The 20,246-nt window shown below is 41.2% G+C and overlaps 1 protein-coding gene across 5 annotated transcripts; it reads right to left on the bottom strand.

Moving 5' to 3' along the window:
- Window positions 1-1,262: 1,262 nt before the first annotated feature.
- Window positions 1,263-15,146, bottom strand: EMB2421 (FAD/NAD(P)-binding oxidoreductase family protein). Of its 5 annotated transcripts, XM_088904310.1 has the most exons (12): window positions 14,723-14,836; window positions 13,732-13,853; window positions 13,409-13,491; window positions 13,180-13,315; window positions 6,962-7,455; window positions 6,808-6,855; window positions 6,403-6,577; window positions 4,630-4,742; window positions 4,431-4,527; window positions 4,071-4,347; window positions 2,269-2,425; window positions 1,263-1,958 (listed from the first exon to the last, which is right to left on the bottom strand). In XM_088904310.1, the coding sequence occupies exons 3-12, from the start codon at window positions 13,412-13,414 to the stop codon at window positions 1,545-1,547; spliced, it is 1,917 nt and encodes a 638-aa protein (XP_088760436.1). In that variant the 5' UTR covers window positions 13,415-13,491; window positions 13,732-13,853; window positions 14,723-14,836; the 3' UTR covers window positions 1,263-1,544. The 5 variants fall into 5 exon arrangements, with proteins under 5 accessions (XP_088760436.1, XP_010248894.1, XP_010248895.1 ...); XM_010250592.3 differs by lacking the exon at window positions 13,732-13,853 and having other exon boundaries at window positions 14,723-15,146; XM_010250593.3 differs by lacking the exon at window positions 13,732-13,853 and having other exon boundaries at window positions 4,071-4,290; window positions 14,723-15,146.
- Between the last annotated feature and the right edge of the window lie 5,100 nt (window positions 15,147-20,246).

Below are 20,246 nucleotides of genomic sequence, written 5' to 3'. Positions count from 1 at the left end.
CTTCCACAACATCCTGTCTGACACCCGCCGCGTCTTTCCCTTTTCCCTTTTTTTCCCTCTCTCTCTCTCTGACTCCCAATTCTCTTCTTCGTTCTTCCCCAACGGACCGACGGCCTCCGACACTGCAATCCCTCTTGCTTCGGCGACAATCTCTCAAACTCCCACTCTCCTAGTTTCCTTTTTTTTTAATTTTGAGGGCGTGAGAAAAAAAAAAAAAAACAAAAAATCGAGCCGCAATTAACCAATCAACCAGTTAAACGAATGCATCAGTTCAGTTTCGGTTCGATTAAATATAAAAACCGAAAAAATCGATTTGGTCCAAAAAATCACCCCACGGTTCGATGTGGACACCCCTAGCTAGTGACTCACATTACAAGTAACTTCATTCCAAAATATAGGGTATCAGTGGATCAGGTCAAAGGCAACAATTACCCCAGATGTGTTATAATACATCAAGTCCAATACATGGAATGGCAGCGGATTCAATACCCAACCAGGAAGAAAGTGTAGGTTCACAGTTTACCTCATACTTGGCCATTTGAAATAAAAGAGTAATGAGACTTGGGTTCATGTAAATGGAAAATTAGAAAATCAATTTTTCAATAAATATTACTATTTTATCATCATCGAATATAGAATTATTATCATTCATTATTATTACTGTTTTACCGGATCCAAATATCAAAACCCACAATGTGAGACGTATAGGTATAGCTTCCTAAATGAGACAAGGTATTATAGATAATCAGGTGAGAGGTCAGTGAATAAATGAATAAAAAAAAGAGAGAAAAGACACATGAGACCGGTATATCCCAATAGGAGAAATATCATGCATAGGATATGATTTATGGATCAGAACCCACACCAATAGTGCCACGGTGCCACCAGCAGTCCTGCGGAGATGTCTTGATCAGAAACAAGCTATAAAATCGCAGCAAAAAGAAAAGAAACTATAAAATCATAACTCATGCTATTGGACAAATAAGACAAACTTGTTAGCAAATTAAAGAAATTAAAAGAAAAAGGAAGGTGAACAAACTATTTGAAACGATGATGATCCATCTGATCAGGTAATCTGGTAACGGGAGGCAGCCAAGCCTGACAGACAATATTGACCCAGATTACCCTCAGCAGGACCAATCGTTTGTTACACTTAGAAGGTAAGGAGAGAGAGAGAGAGAGAGAGAGAGAGATTTTAACAAATTTATTGTATGACATTCTTGTACTATAAATATCCAACAGGAAAACCCAGAGACATTGTGTTATTTGAAAATTGCTAAAATTTCATATTTCATAGTCACTCCAATAAGCCAAAAGTAACCAAAATTGGATGATCTTATCCATTAAATATATTATCTTATGTTCAGCAGTAAGGATCAAAGAATGAAGAAAATCTAGATAAAATGTTCAGTAATCGGTAAATCCAGGACCATCAAGCAGAATGGCTCAATCTGTTGCATCCGTACTCTTATGCAGCAACATAAGAAAGATAGCTTCTTGGTATCTTGGTGCAAGAATCTGTCATCAGTATCACCAGTACCTTCCTATACACGAGTTTTTTTAATTGCTAATACTAAAGAAAAGACCTTCTCCATCTCCAAAACATGATCACCAAGGACTTCTGACTTTGCCCGCCAGGCAATGTGTTCATCAGGCCTAACCAAAATGGCTCCTCTGTCAGTCACCTGACAGATTCCCCACCATGAAAGTGAAGATGATGACCTCCAAACTTCCTCAACATCTATATAATTCGTGTTGGGTATTAATGCAGCTCTACTTCCATCCATTTTCTCAGCAACACGATGCGGCCAAATGACACACACCTTAAGAGAAACTTTGAATTCCTTCGCCACCTTGAAGGCCGCTCTAGCAAGATCATAGGATTGCTTCTTTGGTGCTACAATGAGAAGGAACTCAATTTTATTTCCAGATACCAGATCCAATGTAGAAAATGTCTCCTGCAAAGATAAAAGATGACTAGATGAAAAGAGAGAAGAATCAAAGAAAACTACCACAATAAGGTCTAAAGTACCAATACTGAGGACCCCATTTTAGACATAGTATAAAGAAAAACATGGTCCACTCATGTAGGACCATCATTTTATGGATCATGATTAGGTGATATCACAAGTAAAATAACAGATGGGATGGTCATAACCACCTTGATCCGTAAATCACACACTGATGTTCATTGCATCAGACTTCATATTAGTAGTACCTGCCCCGGGAGACCCCAATATTTCTATGTACAAGTCAAAGTAAACAGACCTTATTTGATAACTTCTGCAACACTTTCACAGTCATATGTGGCAGCCGTGACCCTGGCTCTGCAGATGGAATAAAGTTCCTCCGAAGACCAGTAGGTGTTTCTTTCAGTGCATTTGGTACCTTATCACTGTCAGGAACAAGTGCTCCTTGGAGGTACCTAATATCAACATGGAAGTTAAGAAAGTCAATTCATTCAAACTGAACCAGTGTTCATAAGCTATCACAATCTCAAGGAAAGTTTTCAGACTTCTGGAAAGCCACAAAATTTAACCATCAATTGTAGTGGAATTCTGAGCTAGGTTGAACAAACCATAGGGGCTGTTAAGCTGTTCGATGATGACTGAATTGCCTGAATTGAATGGCTTATTGCTTTGTCTTTTAGTAGAAATCAACCAAGCATGCCATTCAACCATTTAAGAAGCTTACACCCTACTTAATGGTTTACTCACTAAAAAACAAAGCATTAAGTTATTCAGTCCAACCACTTCAGCCGATTAAACCTTCTTAAAACCATATCTTATTGCTTTTGCAACTTGGATCCATATATGTTGGACTAATCAAAGTCAGTTTGGTCAGGATTTTTTTTTATAGGAAATGGTAACTTTCATTAGATAAAACCAGAAGAACAACTGTAACCTTCTAAAGTGAAAGGTGGCCCCTGAACAAAAAATAACTTAAACATTTCCCAAAACAAAACCTCCCGATTCACCCCTTGTTTTGCTAGGTTGTCAGTTAAAGCATTTGCTGACCTCCTAGACCAATAAACTTGTGCACCCAGCTCCCTTGTGAAGCTCAATAATTCCCTTACAGGTTGTCTAAGGGACCATGTTCCCAAACTATTTGATTGCAGCCAACCTACTACTAATTTTGAATCTCCCTCCACTTCTAACTGTTGAAAGCCCAGTTGTTTGGCCCATCTGAGCCCATGGAGGAGAGCCAACACTTCAGCTCTAAGCAAGTCCGCCAAACCTATTGGACCAGAATACATAGCTAGGATTTTTCCTTCAGCATCTCTAAACACACCCCCTATTCCAGAAGGTCCAGGGTTCCCAAGAGAGCTGCCATCAAAATTCAGTTTAACATTACACTGCAAAGGAGGGGACCAAACTGCTTGTATGGTAAGTGATGAAGTAGAAGACCTTGCTAAAATACTCCAGCCTCTAGTCAAATCATCTATGGAGACATCCTTGAACAAGTCAAGAGTTTTCAGCCAATGTACTGCCTTGATGGTGATCACTTCAATAACTTCAGGAGCTGATTTTTCTTTCCCTTGGAAAATCCTATTATTTCTCTCTTCCCACACTGCCCACAAGATAGCTGCCCTCGTTCTCCATATCACCCTTCATTTCTTCTTTGGTTGTCGGAAAAATCTAGGGTCAGTTTGGTCAGGATAGTAAGCAAGTTAGGAGAAAAATCTAGGTTTATGGAAATTAAGGGCCCCTTTGGTTCACGGGAATATGGGTCTGGAATCGGAATCAGAATGGGTTATTCCAATTCTAACTGTTCGGTTGGGCGGAATCAGAATGCCATTGCTATTTCTGCTGGAATGGCATTCCCCCATTTGAGGGAATGGTCATTCCCTCCCCCTCCCTTAGGAATGAAATCCCATTCCAGCTTATTCCAAATCCGGTTCCGGTTCCTGTCTGAACCAAAGAGACTATGGGAATAAACCATTCCAATTCTGATTCCAAGGGATTTTGATTCCAATTCTGAATGCAAACCAAGCAGACCCTAAGTTAAACAGCATAAAATATGGACTATCACAAGAGAACATTTTTATTGATCTGAATCACAAATGATACCTGAAACCAAGATCCTCAGTAGGAAACTGAAGCTGAAGGCTCTTTCCTTCATCAAATATTCGCTGTAGTTTAACAAGCCTTGAAGATCCAAGAGGATTTCTTTCACTCAAAATATATTCTGAGAGTTGTGCACGACCAATCGTGAAAATCCCATTTAAAAGTGCTCTTTGTAGTCCAGAGGGTAAAATAGAACCAACTTCACTATTAATTATTTGATGTACTGTTAAACCAGCATAAAAGCACAGATTATATATTCTGTGACGGATGCAAGAAAAACCTAGCCAGAACCAGAATACAGTCTTACAGATTACATGAGAAACTGAAAGTCTGAAATCAAAGATATAAATAGTTCTAGTCCACCTTTGTTTGCAACAGTTGGGTCAAGACCAAGTGCCGAAGGAACTGACATAGCAGCTTTAAAGTTCTGAACACTAAGTGCTGTATTGAAAATGGCGATCTGAAAGCAATAAGAGATGGGTGTTAAGGACCCCTAGATATTTGGAAAAGTATCAACATTACAATAACACGAAAGTTGCATAGGAAAAAAAGGAAGCTATACCGGCCTACGTTCCATTTCATAAGTGCGAAGAATTGAAGGGGGAGCTATACCCTTTACTAGACAAGCTATTTTCCAGGCAAGGTTATGAGCATCCTGAATGCCAGTGTTCATTCCTGCATCAATCAAAGTGAGAAGGAAGAAGTGATGAAACATGTACAATAAAAGAACAAAGAAAATAGTATCTTCTTAACCTCTCCAATCACAATGCGATGTGGGGGTAGTGGTAGGAAAGAAACAAAAATGCATCTAAAATCAAGCCATCACCCCTTGCTGCTATCAATACAGGAAGTTTGGTCCCCACCGACACAACAAAGGGTGAAACTGAACTTTGATGGAAGCTCTATAGGTAATCCAGGCCCATCTGGTATAGGAGGTGTTTTCAGAGATAATGAAGGCAAGATAATGGCTCTGTTTTCAGGTCCAATAGGAATTGGAGATTCCTTAAGAGCGGAAATCTTGGCACTACATCAAGGTGTAAAACTGGCCAAACACTTGGGGCTACAGCAGATTGAGATAGAGGGAGACTCCAAGTTGGTAATTGGGTGGATGCAATCAGGGAAGCTGGGAATTTGGCAATATAGACAGCTGATAAGGGAAATTCTTAGCGTAACAAGGGAGGTGGGTGTTTGGTTCAAGTGGGTAAGGACATCAGCAAATGGTTTTGCTGACGCCCTAGCAAAACAAGGGACTGCAAGGGAGAGTCTTTTTTGGGCAGTGATGTAATGTTTGATGTTTATTGGATCAACCTTTTCTAATAAGGGTTGAATTCTGTATTTCAGGTTAATTTATCTCTAATGAAAGTTATCGTTTCTGATAAAAAAAATCCTTTATTGGACACTGGATTTAAAAAAAAAAAAAAAAAAAAAACACTCACAGGAATCAGCCCTCTACCGCTAGACCTAACATGGTTGCTGCCCTTAGTTGTATTAGCTCCAACTCCAGTCCATTTGAAAACAATGATCCTCATATTCATTAGGAGCACATTGGAAAGTTCCTAAGTCACAGTCCAGACAAGTAGGACTTGCAGGATATTCCATGGAACAACATGATCTGGGTGTTCAGCAGCCTGATAAGCGAGAGTGAATTAATAATAACAAAAGAGTGCATTTTTTTGGATCGAGGATAGCCAAAGAGAGGGGATTTTCCCTTGAAGATTGAAGGGGACCAAGCTTTAATTTGAGGAAAGGGTCCTGGCAAGGGCCTCTTGGAGGATTGCACAATTGCTAAAACAAGATCATATTGACACCATCATCTAAATCCAAGATCAGGTCGATAGAGTAAACTGAATACTCCTATTGATAGATTAGCAAAATCAAGGGTGCCACACACTAGCATGTATAGCAATTATAGCTAATCCAGCTAGGGATGATGACTTATTTCCTGTGGATTTTGCCTCTTTACAATTTTAACAAAATACATGTCACCTGATTTCTTTTCTTTTCTTAGTGCCTATTTATTTTATTTCTCACATTTCAAGTGTATGAGATAGACTGGAAGGTTATGGCAGTAATTTCAATTTTTTGGATGATTAGTCCATATCCCCTTCACGTGTTCCATTAATTCCAGAGAACTAGGGACAACCGAAACCTTCCAAGCGGAGTATTCCTCACTGGGTGACACCTAACTTGCTTGTCTTTTTTTCCTTTTTTAACAGAACTGATAGCTACTTCCAGGTGAGAAGAAACAATTTGTCAATCAGGAACAGGAAAAAAAAAAGAATATGGTGAAGGGAAATGGGCTTCCCAATATTGACATGAAAGAAATGTCACTCACCAAAACCACCAGCTGGAGGAAAACGATGAGCCGCATCACCAGCAAGTATTATTCGGTTGCCACCAGAAACAAACTCCTCAGCAACTTCAGCATGCATCACCCATGGCTTTATATCAACCACATCTATGTCAACAAGATTTTGGCCCACCAATTTGAGAATTAGTTCTTTGCATACCTACAACAGGATGGGTAGTCATGTGTGAAATGGAAACCTGCCAGATTATTAGTTATGTCTAGAGTGATTACATGAGTGCCACAATTACTGCAAAGGTGGGCAAATATTTTTTCCAGCCTCTTATCCTAATCAAATTATTTGTCCTTCATATGTTCTCATGAAAATGAAATCACAAAAGAATAGAACACTAGTACAATGTTGCATAAGTATTTTGCAAGGAATAGGTATACCTCGAAACTGAAGTCCTTGATGTTTTGCTGAGGAGGATAGAAGGGTACCTGTGGAAAAAAGCAAGCATAACAATCATTAGTTAAGAACAGGACGTATCAAGGCATTGTCAATGAAATCATGGCAATTCTATAGTCAGTCTGGGTATTGTAGTACCTGCAACACAAATTCACCTTGGTTGAGATCATGTGCAACAAGAACACCTATAGCATCTGTATTGAATATGAAGAACAGCATCCCTGGTCTATCATGAAGTAGGTAGTGCCCAAGGTTTTGGCTAAAGAAATGGATACTGACAAGGTTCTGCAAGTCTCTTTCACCTCTCATTTCTATCCCCATGAGCTTTCTCACTGTGCTGCCAGCACCATCAGAACCAATGAGGATAGTACAGTTGATATTTCTCTCAATCTTCTTCCCTTCTTTGACAAAGCAAGCACCCACTGTAATACAACTATCATTGTATTTGATAGATACGCATTCATGCCCCATTAATATCTCCCCTGCCCTGAGGGTCCCATAGTCAATGGTTTCTAACCCATCACTATCACAAACACAAAAACCAAGTTTCTCCAGCTGCTTAACTAGTAACCTCGTTAGTTTGTACTGTGAGAAATGTGCAACAGAAACAGGACTAACTACCTGTTCAAAGTCTGTAAAGAAGAAAATGTTAGAGTGAACCTCTTGATGTTCAATCTTAGCAGAAAATAGAGTATGCTTATTAAAATGTAGGTCGTAGGGATGATTCTGAGGATTCTAAACTAATATATTCACTGGTAAATATGAATATGGGGCACATGCAAGGGAACCTCTTACCAGAATCTAACTTAAATTAATGAATGCAACTGTCATTATCAGTTTTCTGAAATAGTCAAAAGAAGAATAAGGAATGGACCAGACGCAAAGTCAGTCATCAAATGCCTCACCAATTACTCAATGATCCCTTGGACAATAATTGCACAGTTCATGCCAAAGTCTTATATGGCATGCAACATGTTATGGGCCCGGGCATAGGATCTCGTCACGGGTCGGTCCACGGGGAGAACCTCTAGCTTCCCCCTTGCCCCTCCCTTTGCGTGCAGACCCTATTGTGGCAACCTGATGGGTGATTTGTCCAAGAGATCACCCGAACTCTCCTCACTCTTCCCTTGACTGAAAAACTGAATGCCTTTATTCCCAATTCACAGCTCCTTAAATAGGAGATTACAAGAGGTGACTCCTTATTGAATTCGACTAGGCTAGGATAATCCAACTTTAAATCAAACTCCTACTTCTAATAGGTAAACAAACTCCTACTAAGAACAGAACTTAACTCCTATTTCTAATAGATAAAGTAAGAATAGATGGGATAAGGTAAGCTGGTGGAGAGATGGCAGGATAAGTTGTCGTGTGGGCCCCTCCTCATTGCTGCTGCCGGCAGCGGTATGTCTTCCCCACAAATGCATCCATAATATCACACCCCTCCTGGGCAACGAGCTTGTCCCCAAGCTCGAGATCCGGATAGGCGTTGTGAAGATCAGACCAGGGGATCCAGGTGGCCTCAGCTGATGGTAGTTCGTCCCACTCCACTAGGACTTCTAAGGTACCCCGATTGACACGGGACCGGACAAGAGCCCGAGGTTGGAGAATGGGTCTGCCATCCTTTAAGGGTGGTAGGGGAGGTACCTTATCAGGAGAAGTCCCTATAAATGGCTTGAGTAAGGACACATGGAAGGTATCATGGAGTCTGCTGTGTTCTAGTAGCTCGAGTTGATATGCAACCTTCTCGATCTGCCATAAAATCTTGAAGGGCCCGTAGAATTTGAGAGCCAATTTAGGGAAAGCTCTACATCTGAGGGAGTGTTGCCGATAGGGTTGGAGCTTCAGCCATACAAACTGTCTGGGTTCAAAGGTTAATTCTCTGTGGTGCTAATCATAGGCGTTCTTCATGCGTGCCTGAGCCTGTTGTAAGCGTAGGGAGACTTCGGCTAGGAGGGCATCGCGGTCCTGTAGGCTTCGGTCCACTTCTTCCAAACGTGTTGAACCGGGTTCGTAAGACAATAGACGGGGAGGGTCACGACCATAAACAACCCGGAAGAAAGTCATGCCAAGAGAGGAGTGGTAAGACGTGTTGTAACAATATTCGGCCCATGGAAGGTACTCCACCCAACGTCGTGGCTGGTCTCCCACAAAACAGCAGAGGTACATCTCTATTGTCTGGTTTACCACCTCCGTTTGGCCGTCAGTCTGCGGATGGTAGGCGGAGGAGAAGGCTAGGGCTGTTCCCTGCAGTCGAAATAGCTCATTCCAGAAGGTGCTAGTAAAAATCGGGTCCCTGTCACTGACGATGGATTCGGGTAGCCCATGCAATCAGAAAATATGGGTGAAGAAGGCGTGGGCAACTGAAACCGCGCTATATGGGTGGGATAAGGGAAGGAAATGAGCATACTTGGAAAAACGATCCACCACCACGAATAAGACCGATTTCCCACCAACCTTGGGTAGGCCCTCAATGAAGTCCATGGAAATATCGACCCAGATCTGAGTTGGGAGTGAAAGTGGTTGGAGAAGGCCTGCTGGGTGCAAGTTTTCCCACTTTTGTTGTTGGCACATAGAGCAATTCTGAATGAAGTCCCGCACCGAAGCCTTCATACCCTGCCAGTGGAAATCAGCGTGGATGCGGTGCAATGTTTCTTGGACACCTTCATGTGTGGAGTTGTGTATGTTGGAGATGACGGAGGGGATTAAGGGACAGTCGGCTGGGAGATATATCCGTCCCTTGTATAGTGCCAACCCGTCATGCATGGACCAGTTTGGGTTGGTCGTTCCGGACTGTATTTTCTAGACAAGATCGTTCCACTCTGGTGATTGCGGCAATGTGTTCTGGATGTCTTCCAGCAGGGTAGCTCAGGGTTGGGAGATCGCATGGAGGAGCATATTGTCTTCTTCTCGGCGAGACAAGGCATTTGCTGCACGGTTCAAGGTTCCCGCCTTGTATTCCACCCGAAAATCGAAACCAAGTAGTTTGCTGACCCAATGTTGTTGCGGCGAAGTGGTAAGCCATTGTTCCAACAAGTATTTGAGGTTGTAGTGGTCCGTCTTGACGACGAAGGACCTTCCCCATAAGTATGGCCTCCAGTGCTGCACTGCCTTAACCAGCCCAATCAGTTCACGTTCGTAGGCGGGTAATTTAAGGTGGCGGTCAGCCAGTTTGCGGCTGAAGAAGGCGACCGGATGCCCTTGCTGCTGTAGTATGGCGCCGACGCCGGTGCCGGATGCATCGCATTCGACTGTGAACTCGAGCTCAAAGTTTGGCAGCTGTAAAACCGACGTGGAGGAGAGGGCTTCTCTTAAACTTGCAAAGGCTACATCGGCTATATTATCCCAGTGGAAGGCATTTTTCTTGAGCAAATTGGTTAGTGGGGCCGCCAAAAGTCCGTAATTTTGTACGAACTTGCGGTAGTAACCCGTCAACCCTAGGAACCCGCGGAGAGCCTTGGTGGATTGTGGTCTAGGCCATTCCTTGATCGCCTGAATCTTGGAGTCATCCACAGTGACCCCTTGCCCGCTGATCACATGTCCTAAGTAAAGGACCCGACATTCCCCAAAGGAGCATTTGGATCGCTTAAGGAAGAGTTGGTGTTGTCGCAGGAGTTCAAAAACGGTCTGTAGATGCTACACGTGTTCTACCCACGACTTGCTACAGACTAGGATGTCGTCAAAAAATACCAAGACAAATCTACGGAGGTGGGAGTGAAATACCTCGTTCATCAGGGACTGGAACGTGGAAGGTGTGTTGCTGAGGCCGAACGGCATAACTAGGAATTCAAAATGGCCATGATGTGTTCTGAAGGCCGTTTTCTCTATATCTTCGGGAGTCATCCGGACCTGGAAGTAACCCGACCGGAGGTCTAATTTTGAGAAGTATTGGACGCCATGGAGTTCGTCCAATAGCTCATCTACGATGGGGATAGGAAATTTATCCTTGACCGTCTGGTTGTTAAGCTCTCTGTAGTCCACACAAAATCTCCAAGTCCCATCTTGCTTGGGTACCAACAGAACCGGAGAGGAGAAGGGGGAGTGGCTGGGACGGATGATCCCTTGTTGTAACATATCCGCACACTGCCTTTCTATTTCATCCTTCTGTCGGTGTGGGTAGCGATAGGGTCGGACGACGACGGGATCTGATCTGGCTATCAGAGGGATCCGATGATCGCAGGCTCTGGACGGTGGAAGCCCCTTGGGTTCTTGGAATACTGTAGAGAAATCCGTGAGAAGCCTCTCCATATCTGTTGCGCGCAAGTTCTCACCTTGAAGTGTATGCAACTACGTCTTTGTTCTTATCCTGGTTCCCTGCCATGTAACCGGTTTTCCATCCAGATGGAATGTCATTGTCAGGGCGTTGAAATCCCATAGGACTGGCCCTAGAGTGATCAGCCACTTGACTCCCAGGACGATGTCGAATTCATCCAAGGAGAGTACGAATAAATCAGCAAGGAAAGATTCTAATCCGACCTAAATTTTGGTGTCCTTGCAGATACCGGGGCTGTGAACTCTTTCCCCGTTTGCCACGGCTACCTGTAATTGCAGCCTGATTTCCATCGGTAATTCTAACTGGCGGGCAGCCTGTTCACTGACAAAGTTGTGGGTGCTTCCGGAGTCTACGAGAATGCGTACTGGTCTCCTTGCTACCAGCACCCTTAGTTGCATGGTTTGTGAGGTTTTGATCCCCATGATTGTGTGGAGGGAGATCTCGGGATCTGATGTTGCAGGTTCATCCTCGTCCTCTTCGGGTTCGTCTACCAGAAGACAGAATAGCTTCTTGCACCTGTGCCCAGAGGAGTACAGATCATCGCAGTTGAAGCACTGCCCTCTTGCGCGTCGTTCTGCCATCTCGGCTCGGGACAGTCATCTAATGGGGGGCGTTGTCCTGCTACTCCCTATACTTGATGCCGATCTGGAAGGGTTACTGGTAGGAGGCCTCTATTCCCTACTGGCGGTCGAAGAAGGAGACACTCCTGCTGTCTTCGAAGGCGCCCAGGTCGTTGTTGGCCGACCTATACTGAGGGTTTCGTGGGTGAGCTGCAGTTTCCGTTCGAAGGCGCGTGCGAGGTTCATTGCTGTGACCAGGTTGGGAGGGTGTTGCATCTCCACGTCCACCCTTAGGGGTTCTGCTAACCCCGCGGTGAACACATCTACTTGCTGATCTGGGCGTACCGAGGCTGCCCTGGCGAGAAGGGTTTGGAACTAGCGTTGGTATTCTGCCACGGTTCCAGTTTGCTTGAGGTTAATTAACTTGCCCAGCGGGTTGCTTGTCAACGGGGGTCCAAACCTGAGGAGGCAATAGGATTTAAATTGTTCCCAACTGAGCCCGGGTTCTTCCTGCTCCAGACGGTAGAACCAGAGCTGTGCCTCTTCCGTTAGGTGGAAGGTGGCTAGACTGACCTTGTCTCTGTCATCAGTGCGCTGGTTACGGAAGAACTGTTCGCAGCGATATAACCATCCTAATGGGTCTCCGGTGCCGTTGTAAGACGGAAATTCTAGCCGACTATACTTGGGAATAACTGTGGTTGTCGGGGCGGCGATCAGATGTTCGTCGGACGTCTCTGCCCAGTCCGGCCAACGACTGTTGGTGGTGGCGGTTCCCTCGGAGTTCCTTTCTTTGTTAGAGAAAAACGTTTCCAGCAAGCGTCGTAGCTCCCGGACATTGTCTTTGACCTCACGAACCTCCATGCTGGTTTCTGCGAGCCTATGCTCCAGTTCGTGGACCCTGGATGATAGCGGCTCCAAATCTCCCATGACGGTAGGCTCTAATACCAAGATGTTATGGGCCCGGGCGTAGGATCTCGTCATGGGTCGGTCCACGGGGAGAACCTCTAGCTTCCCCTTGCCCCTCCCTTTGCGTGCAGACCCTATTGTGGCAACCTAATGGGTGATTTGTCCAAGAGATCACCCGAACTCTCCTCACTCTTCCCTTGACTAAAAAACCGAATGCCTTTATTCCCAATTCACAGCTCCTTAAATAGGAGATTACAAGGGGTGACTCCTTATTGAATTCGACTAGGCTAGGATAATCCAACTTTAAATCAAACTCCTACTTCTAATAGGTAAACAAACTCCTACTAAGAACAGAACTTAACTCCTATTTCTAATAGATAAAGTAAGAATAGATGAGATAAGGTAAGCTGGTGGAGAGCTGGCAGGATAAGTTGTCGTGTGGGCCCCTCCTCATTGCTGCTGCCGGCGGCGGTATGTCTTCCCCACGAATGCATCCATAACACAACATGTATCAAATAGCCCTGTTCCAATATGTTAAGGCACACCGTACTATGTGCCTTTAGGAACAATCATGGGTAACCTGGCTTTTAAGATTAACTGAAACCATTTAGTTTCCATACCTTCAGGTTGCATATGGTCCACTGATCCAAGAACAGAACCAGAGAGAGAGGTGCAGTATATGAACTTTCTCCACAAATCAACAGGTGGTTGCAATCTTTGGATCTCCTCTGCCAGACCATCCAATTTGCGGAACACCTGACAAAGAGTTTTAAATTATAACAGGATTATACAACTAAACAAAGGTTTACTTCTGATAGGAAAACCAGTTATATTCCTTCCTTAACTAACCTCCATTGATCGGTTGTTTATAAAGTGGGCTTGTGGATGCTGAGAAAAGGTCCTGTTTTTCTCCAAAATGGCACATTTGACTCCTAGAAAAGAAAAGAAAACTTTCTGCTCTTAGTTCTGCCACCTTGGAAAGAAAAATAAGACAAAAAATAAAGCACATTATATATTCAATGGTAGAAAAGCAAGAAAAACTTGAGTACTGCCATTTTTTCCAAAAGAAAAAAGAATGGGGAAAGAAAGGGTCAAAAAAATCTAATGAAAAGATTTGAGTGCATCTATCTGAGAGAACTTTGCACATGCACATACAAGTTGGGAGTACATACAAGAGAGACCATCCGGTCTACTAAGAGATAGTAATGTTCAGGTTGGAGTGCATCAAATTGGGAGTACACACACATACATCATTCTAGGGATCCAATAAACATCACCCGGCCAACCCCAGGCCCTGTAGGAAATAGCATTCTTCAGTTCCAAATATATTTTGAACATGCAAATTCTAAGGCAAGAATGGTCTCAGTTCCCAAATATAATTCAAATAGCTAATCAGTGAGTTGGACAAGGCACTAGCACATTTCTATGAGTTCATTAAGATGGCTATAATGTATAGAGGTCCACTTATGTCTTCCCATCAAAAAGGGTGGGGGAAGTTTCCATGTATATCTGACCGGCATTGGTCCTCCACAACACCAAGCTCAAATAATCAAGTGTCTGAACATTCAATAAGTTTCGTGAATAGTTTGACAAGAATCAACACTCCCCCCTCACCCTCCCCCCCCCGGTCCCCTTTGTTCATTCCGATGAATGCAAACAGTAACGTCCAGTTGGGTAACAGTAGAAACGCGCACGCGGTGTTTGGCCCCATTCCCACCCCACAACAAGAAAGCTTAGACATATTATCTAAATGAAACTTTCTAATCAGATAGTTTTTGTCTATGAAGAGAAGGCAGATGATAATGAAGACAGAAGCTCAGGATTGTGCAATTTTCGATCTTTGTCCAAAATCAAATATTTCATTTCATAATCAGCATAGCCGGTCGTTTGAGCTTATTGGGGTTAAAATGCAGCAAAGCATGTAAAACGGTGGAACGTTGCGTCGTGCCATAAAAAAATGTTGTTATTCTATTGACCATTTTGGATTTTTCGCGTGGAGGAAATTTGATAAGGAAGACGAAAACATGGAATTTGCAAGCGGAAATTAGATATCAAACAGAAAGAGGCACAGAGAAGCACTAAACCACTAATGAAATTAGCCGATTTCAAATTTTAATCAATCCCAACAGAAATAAAATAAAATAAAAAAACACTTAGAGATACCTAATTTGGTGAGGAGAATAGAGAGAACAAGACCAACAGGACCTGCACCCACGATCAAAACTGGCAAAACTTCACTGTCGCCATTGATGTTCTTATTCGAGTCCGACAAATTTCTTCTGGTCACATGCTCATATGGGCAGATTCTGGTTCTGGTCCTGAAGCTGTAGAACCCATATAACCTCCCGAAAGATCTCAAAATGGCCATGGCGCAAGGAGAAAAGCTTTCAGAGAACGGCCATTGAGTTTGAAAGAACCCAGAGCTTCAGACAAATGAAAGTATCCATGAGTGGAGTTCCTGCATCTGTCGCTCGTTGACTCGTTTTTATGTCCCAAACAGAATTGTATGAAGGGAAAACTACATAGCTTCTGCCTTCTTGGTCAATAGACTCAGGAAATAGGGGTGCAAGTCGGGTCGGATTAGGTCGGGTTGGTTAGGGTTGGCTCAAGTTTATTCAATTATAACATCATTATAATGAACTTGTTTATTTTTTATAGACATTTACCATACATGTCTGAGTTGAAAATAATTAGTTATTTTTTATTTTTTTGTCATTTTAAGCACAATAAATTGCATTCGGATTAAATCCAAATTCGACTCAATCCCAAGATATTGGATCGGATGTGAATGCAGCAGATCTAATCTGATTACAGCCTTATGGGTGGGATGATGCCTGACAGTGGTTAATTAGTTGGAATTTCAAGGGGAGATGGAACTTGGAAGCCACGCTAAGACCAAACCCCAAAATTCAAATGCTGATGATGACACAATCTTAATTGATCCTACAGTCCTACTTTCCAAAGGAGAGAGATCATTCTAGTAGTGGTGAGAGGGGAAGAAGATGAAAACTTGGATCCTGCAAATATGATCCAAGATGAAGAGGAGACAAAAAAAATGGATTGTAGTGAGTCACCTTGGCAAATCAGTTAAGTCTGCTGAAGATTCAGCATCAGGTATTCGATGGTTTTGTATAAGAGACATGGGAACAAAGATTTATCGGTTGAGACTTGAGACAGCTAATGGACCTCATTCTCTCTTAAAAAAAACACCTATCCACATGCATTTTCATTTTATCTATTATCATTTCTAGTTAACAATTGACTTGCTTAAATTCGACCATCTCCTATTTTGAATAAGTTAGGGCCCGTTTGGCATATTTTTCTATACGGTCTTTCGGCTGTTTACAAGTTGAGAATATTAGAAATTGGTCTATTCTTGTTTGGCACGCAGAAGATCTAGCCGCCAAAAGACGAGGTGCTGAAAAGACATGAAAAACCCATTTTGGGCTGATTTCGAGAAGCTCCAAATGAAGCTTCTCGTGTCTCTCGCACAGAAAGACCTGAAATGATGCACGGAAAGACACACGTGTCGTCGGGCTGCCTAAATCTTATGTCAAAAGCTCAATGCGTCTTTTGACTGCCAGAGCTACAAGAATACATTCTAAAAAAGACTTACCAAACAGGCCCTTAGTGGTGCTAGTTGATTATTCCTTTCTCTTTCTCTCTCACAAACACACATGTGCATCTATTGGGAATCTGAATCCGGATCTCTTATCCACACCTACCGACCTACCACTATATTGGGATCAGCCCACAATATCGCCCACAGGTGTATTGGGAACATCTCCCCATGATAAGTAAGGGAGATGTTCCCAATGCATGCTGAGATGTGCATGTGAGGCACTTGTGGAGTGCCAATGTGATCTCCATATTTATATGTTGCCATTTATGGGGAGATGTTCCCAATGTACAAATGTAGTGTCCTTGGGTTGGCGTGAGGAGGATCCTTATGGGTAGGAGATTTGAGCTCATCTCTTATATCAAAGTCTCCCCTCTCCCACCCCATTGTTGGCCTTGTGAATTTGGATGAGAACGAAACTAAGGCTAGCAATCTTGACCCCACCCAACCCTCCCATTATAATGGTGGGTCAATATGGGTCGAATGATCCATTGGGGTTAGGGGAAAAGGATCAGGGTGGAGTTGGGTTAAGGATTACCCACTTGGGTCATTAATTAATTCAAGCTACTCTCTCTCTCTCTCTCTCTCTATCTCTTAGGTTTGTAAAAGAGGGTCGAATGACCCTTTAGGGTTGTAAAAGAGGCTTCGAAACAAGTTATGCTCATCTGCCGTTGAACAAAGTGCAACAGCGACTAAAGCGCAAAGAACACTAGCAACCAGAGTGTAGATTTCATCTACTGTTGAATGAAACAAGCCATGCCTCTCTCCCCCCTTTCATTCTCATCTCCTCATTGCGTCATCTTCCTCCCTTCCTCCTTGATTCAACGAACCAGAGAAAATCAGTATTTTTTCTTCTTCTTCTTCTCTCTATTCCGTCTCCCTCTATTCTTTTCCTCCTCAATGTCTCCACCTTCTCTTTGACATTCATCTCCACCCAAGGACCACCAAATACTGAATGAAGCAAAGACGTCGAAGCTCTCAAAATGCAGCTAATATTTTGAAACCTATGTTATTTTTCTACAAAATTTGTTTATTTTTCTATGATTGTTATATTTTATTATCTACATTTTTCTGTATTTTTATCATTTATTTGCATTTCCATGCTTTCCTATATATTATTGTGTTTTTTTTTGCATTTTTTTGTTTTTATACAAATTTTTATATTTTTCAAGTTTTTTCGTCTCCAGTTTTCTTGGTTTTTTGTATTTTTAGTGTTTTAGTATAATTTTCAATGTTTTTTATAATCTCTGTTTTTTCTGCAATATTCTATTTTCAACAATCTATATATTTTTTTGTATTTTCTATTATTTATTTGATTTTTTTTGTGTTTTTTTCATAATTTTTGTTATTTCCTACAAATTTTGTTTTCTGAAATCTTTTCCTTTTTTTTTAATTTTTGCAATTTTCCATATTTTTTAAATTTATGCTCTTTATTTGAATTGTATACTTTCATTTAGTTTTTTATTATTTTTATATTATTTGCGATTTCTGGTGTTTTACATGAAATATATATTTATCATTTTTTGTGTATTTATGTATTTTATAATTGAAAAAAAATGTTGATCTTTTTGTTATCTTTTTTCATGTATTTTTAGTTGAAATGTATATTTTACAGTTTTTTTGTAATTTTCTGCATAATTTTGCATTTTTTAATAATCATGCAATTTTTTTGTATTTTCTACATTTTTTTGATGTTTTGCATGAAATATATATTTTTTCCATTTTTGTGTTTTTTTATGATTTTTATTTTTCTAAATTGGATCTTTTATGTTTTTTAGTTGGAAATTGAAATATATAGTTCTATGTTTTTATTTAATTAGAATAAAAAAAAATTAATTGGAATCAAGGGTCAAATGGGTGGGTTAGGGTGGGTCAAGGTCAGAGTGGGTTGTAACCCTCTTTGACCCCATTTGCCACCCCTAGATGGGATTGGAAGCAGATAAGGAGTTCACCTATGGATTTTTTTTTTTTTTTCATAAAATGGCATCATACTAGAACTCGCATTCTCGTGTTTGTGACTAATCTTAGCATTTTCAAATAATATATGCATGTAAATGCATGTGCAGGTCAGGTGAAGATAAAGTAGAATGAGCATTTCCAAGAAAAATAAATGGATTGGATTTCTTGCATGGTAGTTTAAACATGAGATTAAAGTAAGTATCGGCATTATATAATAAGTGCACATTAAATTTATGGCGTATCTATAAATAAAGTGACTTTTTTTTAAAGCTCTTAACAATGGTGGTGGAGCCAGAATTTTCTCCTGGGGGCCAAGATAAATAAATAAATATATATATATATATATATATATGAGATGGAGTAGAAGAGGTAAGGTTTGGAGAAAAAATGACCTGAGAATATTTTGATATATTACACATTTTAAATGAGTTTGGAAAAAGTGTAATTTTACCCTGTAAATCGGTGTAAAACTCCACCTTGAATTCTCCTTACACCGACAATCGATGTAAAATGTACATCAAAATTATCGATGTAAAACTCATCAGCTTCTATAATCATTTGCACCGTTTCTTCTTTGTCGAATATCTGGTACAAGATACCCTCTCTTCCACTCTCTCTCTCTCTCTCTCTCTCCCTCCCTCTTCCAGTATCTCTCAAATCTCTCTCTCACTCTATATTCTCTCTCTTGCAGGTTCGAAGGTCTACTCATACCAAAGACATTGTGCATCATCATCCCTATCTCGCCACAAACATGGTATAAACACTATTCTGACCAAATGAAGCCAAATCTATATGTCTGGATTGTAATCCATCTTAGATCTGTTGACAAATAATCTAAATAGAGGTTCAACATACAGATTTGGTGATACTTTATCAATCTTATAATGTTTGGATTGTAATGCTCGATATGACTTGAACATCACTCCGCCTCTTCGTCGCCTCGGAGTTTCAAACATTTTGTTCATTATCCATTTTGAGCATTACATTCCCAAAACTAGTTTTCCATCTATGACAAATAATTCCATCTAATTTACACCTTAGACAACCAAACATGGGCGGTGTAAATTTGTAAAATCAACTGGTCCCAATCTCCATCAATCATTAAACTGGTTCACATTTTCCATCGTGTAAAATTTGCAAAATCAACAGGCCCAATTTCCTTTATTTTTTTTCTGCTCGGGTATTACTCCTAGTTGTACCTCCAATATTATCTCTAAGGATAGTTCTTTTTCCCCAATCTTTGCAAACCAAAATTAATTGGTGAAATGGAATTGCCCCTTAAGGCTACGTTTGGTTTGAAGAAAAATGTAGAAAAAGGTAGGAAAACCTTTACAACCCTTGTATTGGTTTTTTTGTCTTTTCCTTCTTTTCGCTTTCCTATAGACATAGCCCTAGGTCCTAAGGGTGGGGGGAGGGGGTGGATCTGACTTATAACGAATGGTTTTTCTACATGTGGAAGATCGTCTTTGTTCTTCTTTACCATTTGTTACGAGAAAGGTGATAGGAAAACCCTAATTATTTGTTTCGCAAGTTAAACTTCAACGCCGTATTAGAGGTCCAACTTGAGTGGGCTAGCATAGATCTATATTTTTTTTCATGGTGGGACCAAGCCTTTTATGCTTGATCCAATTGTTCTCAATCTTAGTCCAAATCAAACCACATCCAAACATACACCAAGGTTTAAATGGTATTGATTTCAAGGCTACCAACATGTACAATACTAAGTTGGGGGATTTTGCTAATACCCATCATAACAAACATGTTTATAAATGAGAAACTGAAAAAAAAAAATAAAGAGTATCAAGCAATTGACATGCAAACAAGCTCATTTTTTTGGTATAGTCGTATCAATATTTTGAATGTTGTTATACTTGTTACACTCACACACATGTATAAATATACATATAGATAGATAAGTGCTTACGTAAATGCATATAAATGCATACATACATTAATACATATATTTATGTTGTTTAGATGTAAGATGATTTACTAGTGAACTATGTATGAGCCCATCATGAATGTTAAATTTTAATACAAGTTATGCCCGGGTTAGATGGATTGAGGTCAAGGCTAGGGCCTTAGGCAATTCTTAGGGATGGGCTGGAT

The sequence above is a fragment of the Nelumbo nucifera genome, chromosome 4 (genome assembly GCF_055504915.1).
Source record: "Nelumbo nucifera cultivar China Antique chromosome 4, China Antique-T2T, whole genome shotgun sequence".
NCBI classification, from domain to species: domain Eukaryota; kingdom Viridiplantae; phylum Streptophyta; class Magnoliopsida; order Proteales; family Nelumbonaceae; genus Nelumbo; species Nelumbo nucifera.
The sequence above is the reverse complement of the archived record's forward strand: the minus strand, read 5'-3'. Positions and strand labels throughout refer to the sequence as shown.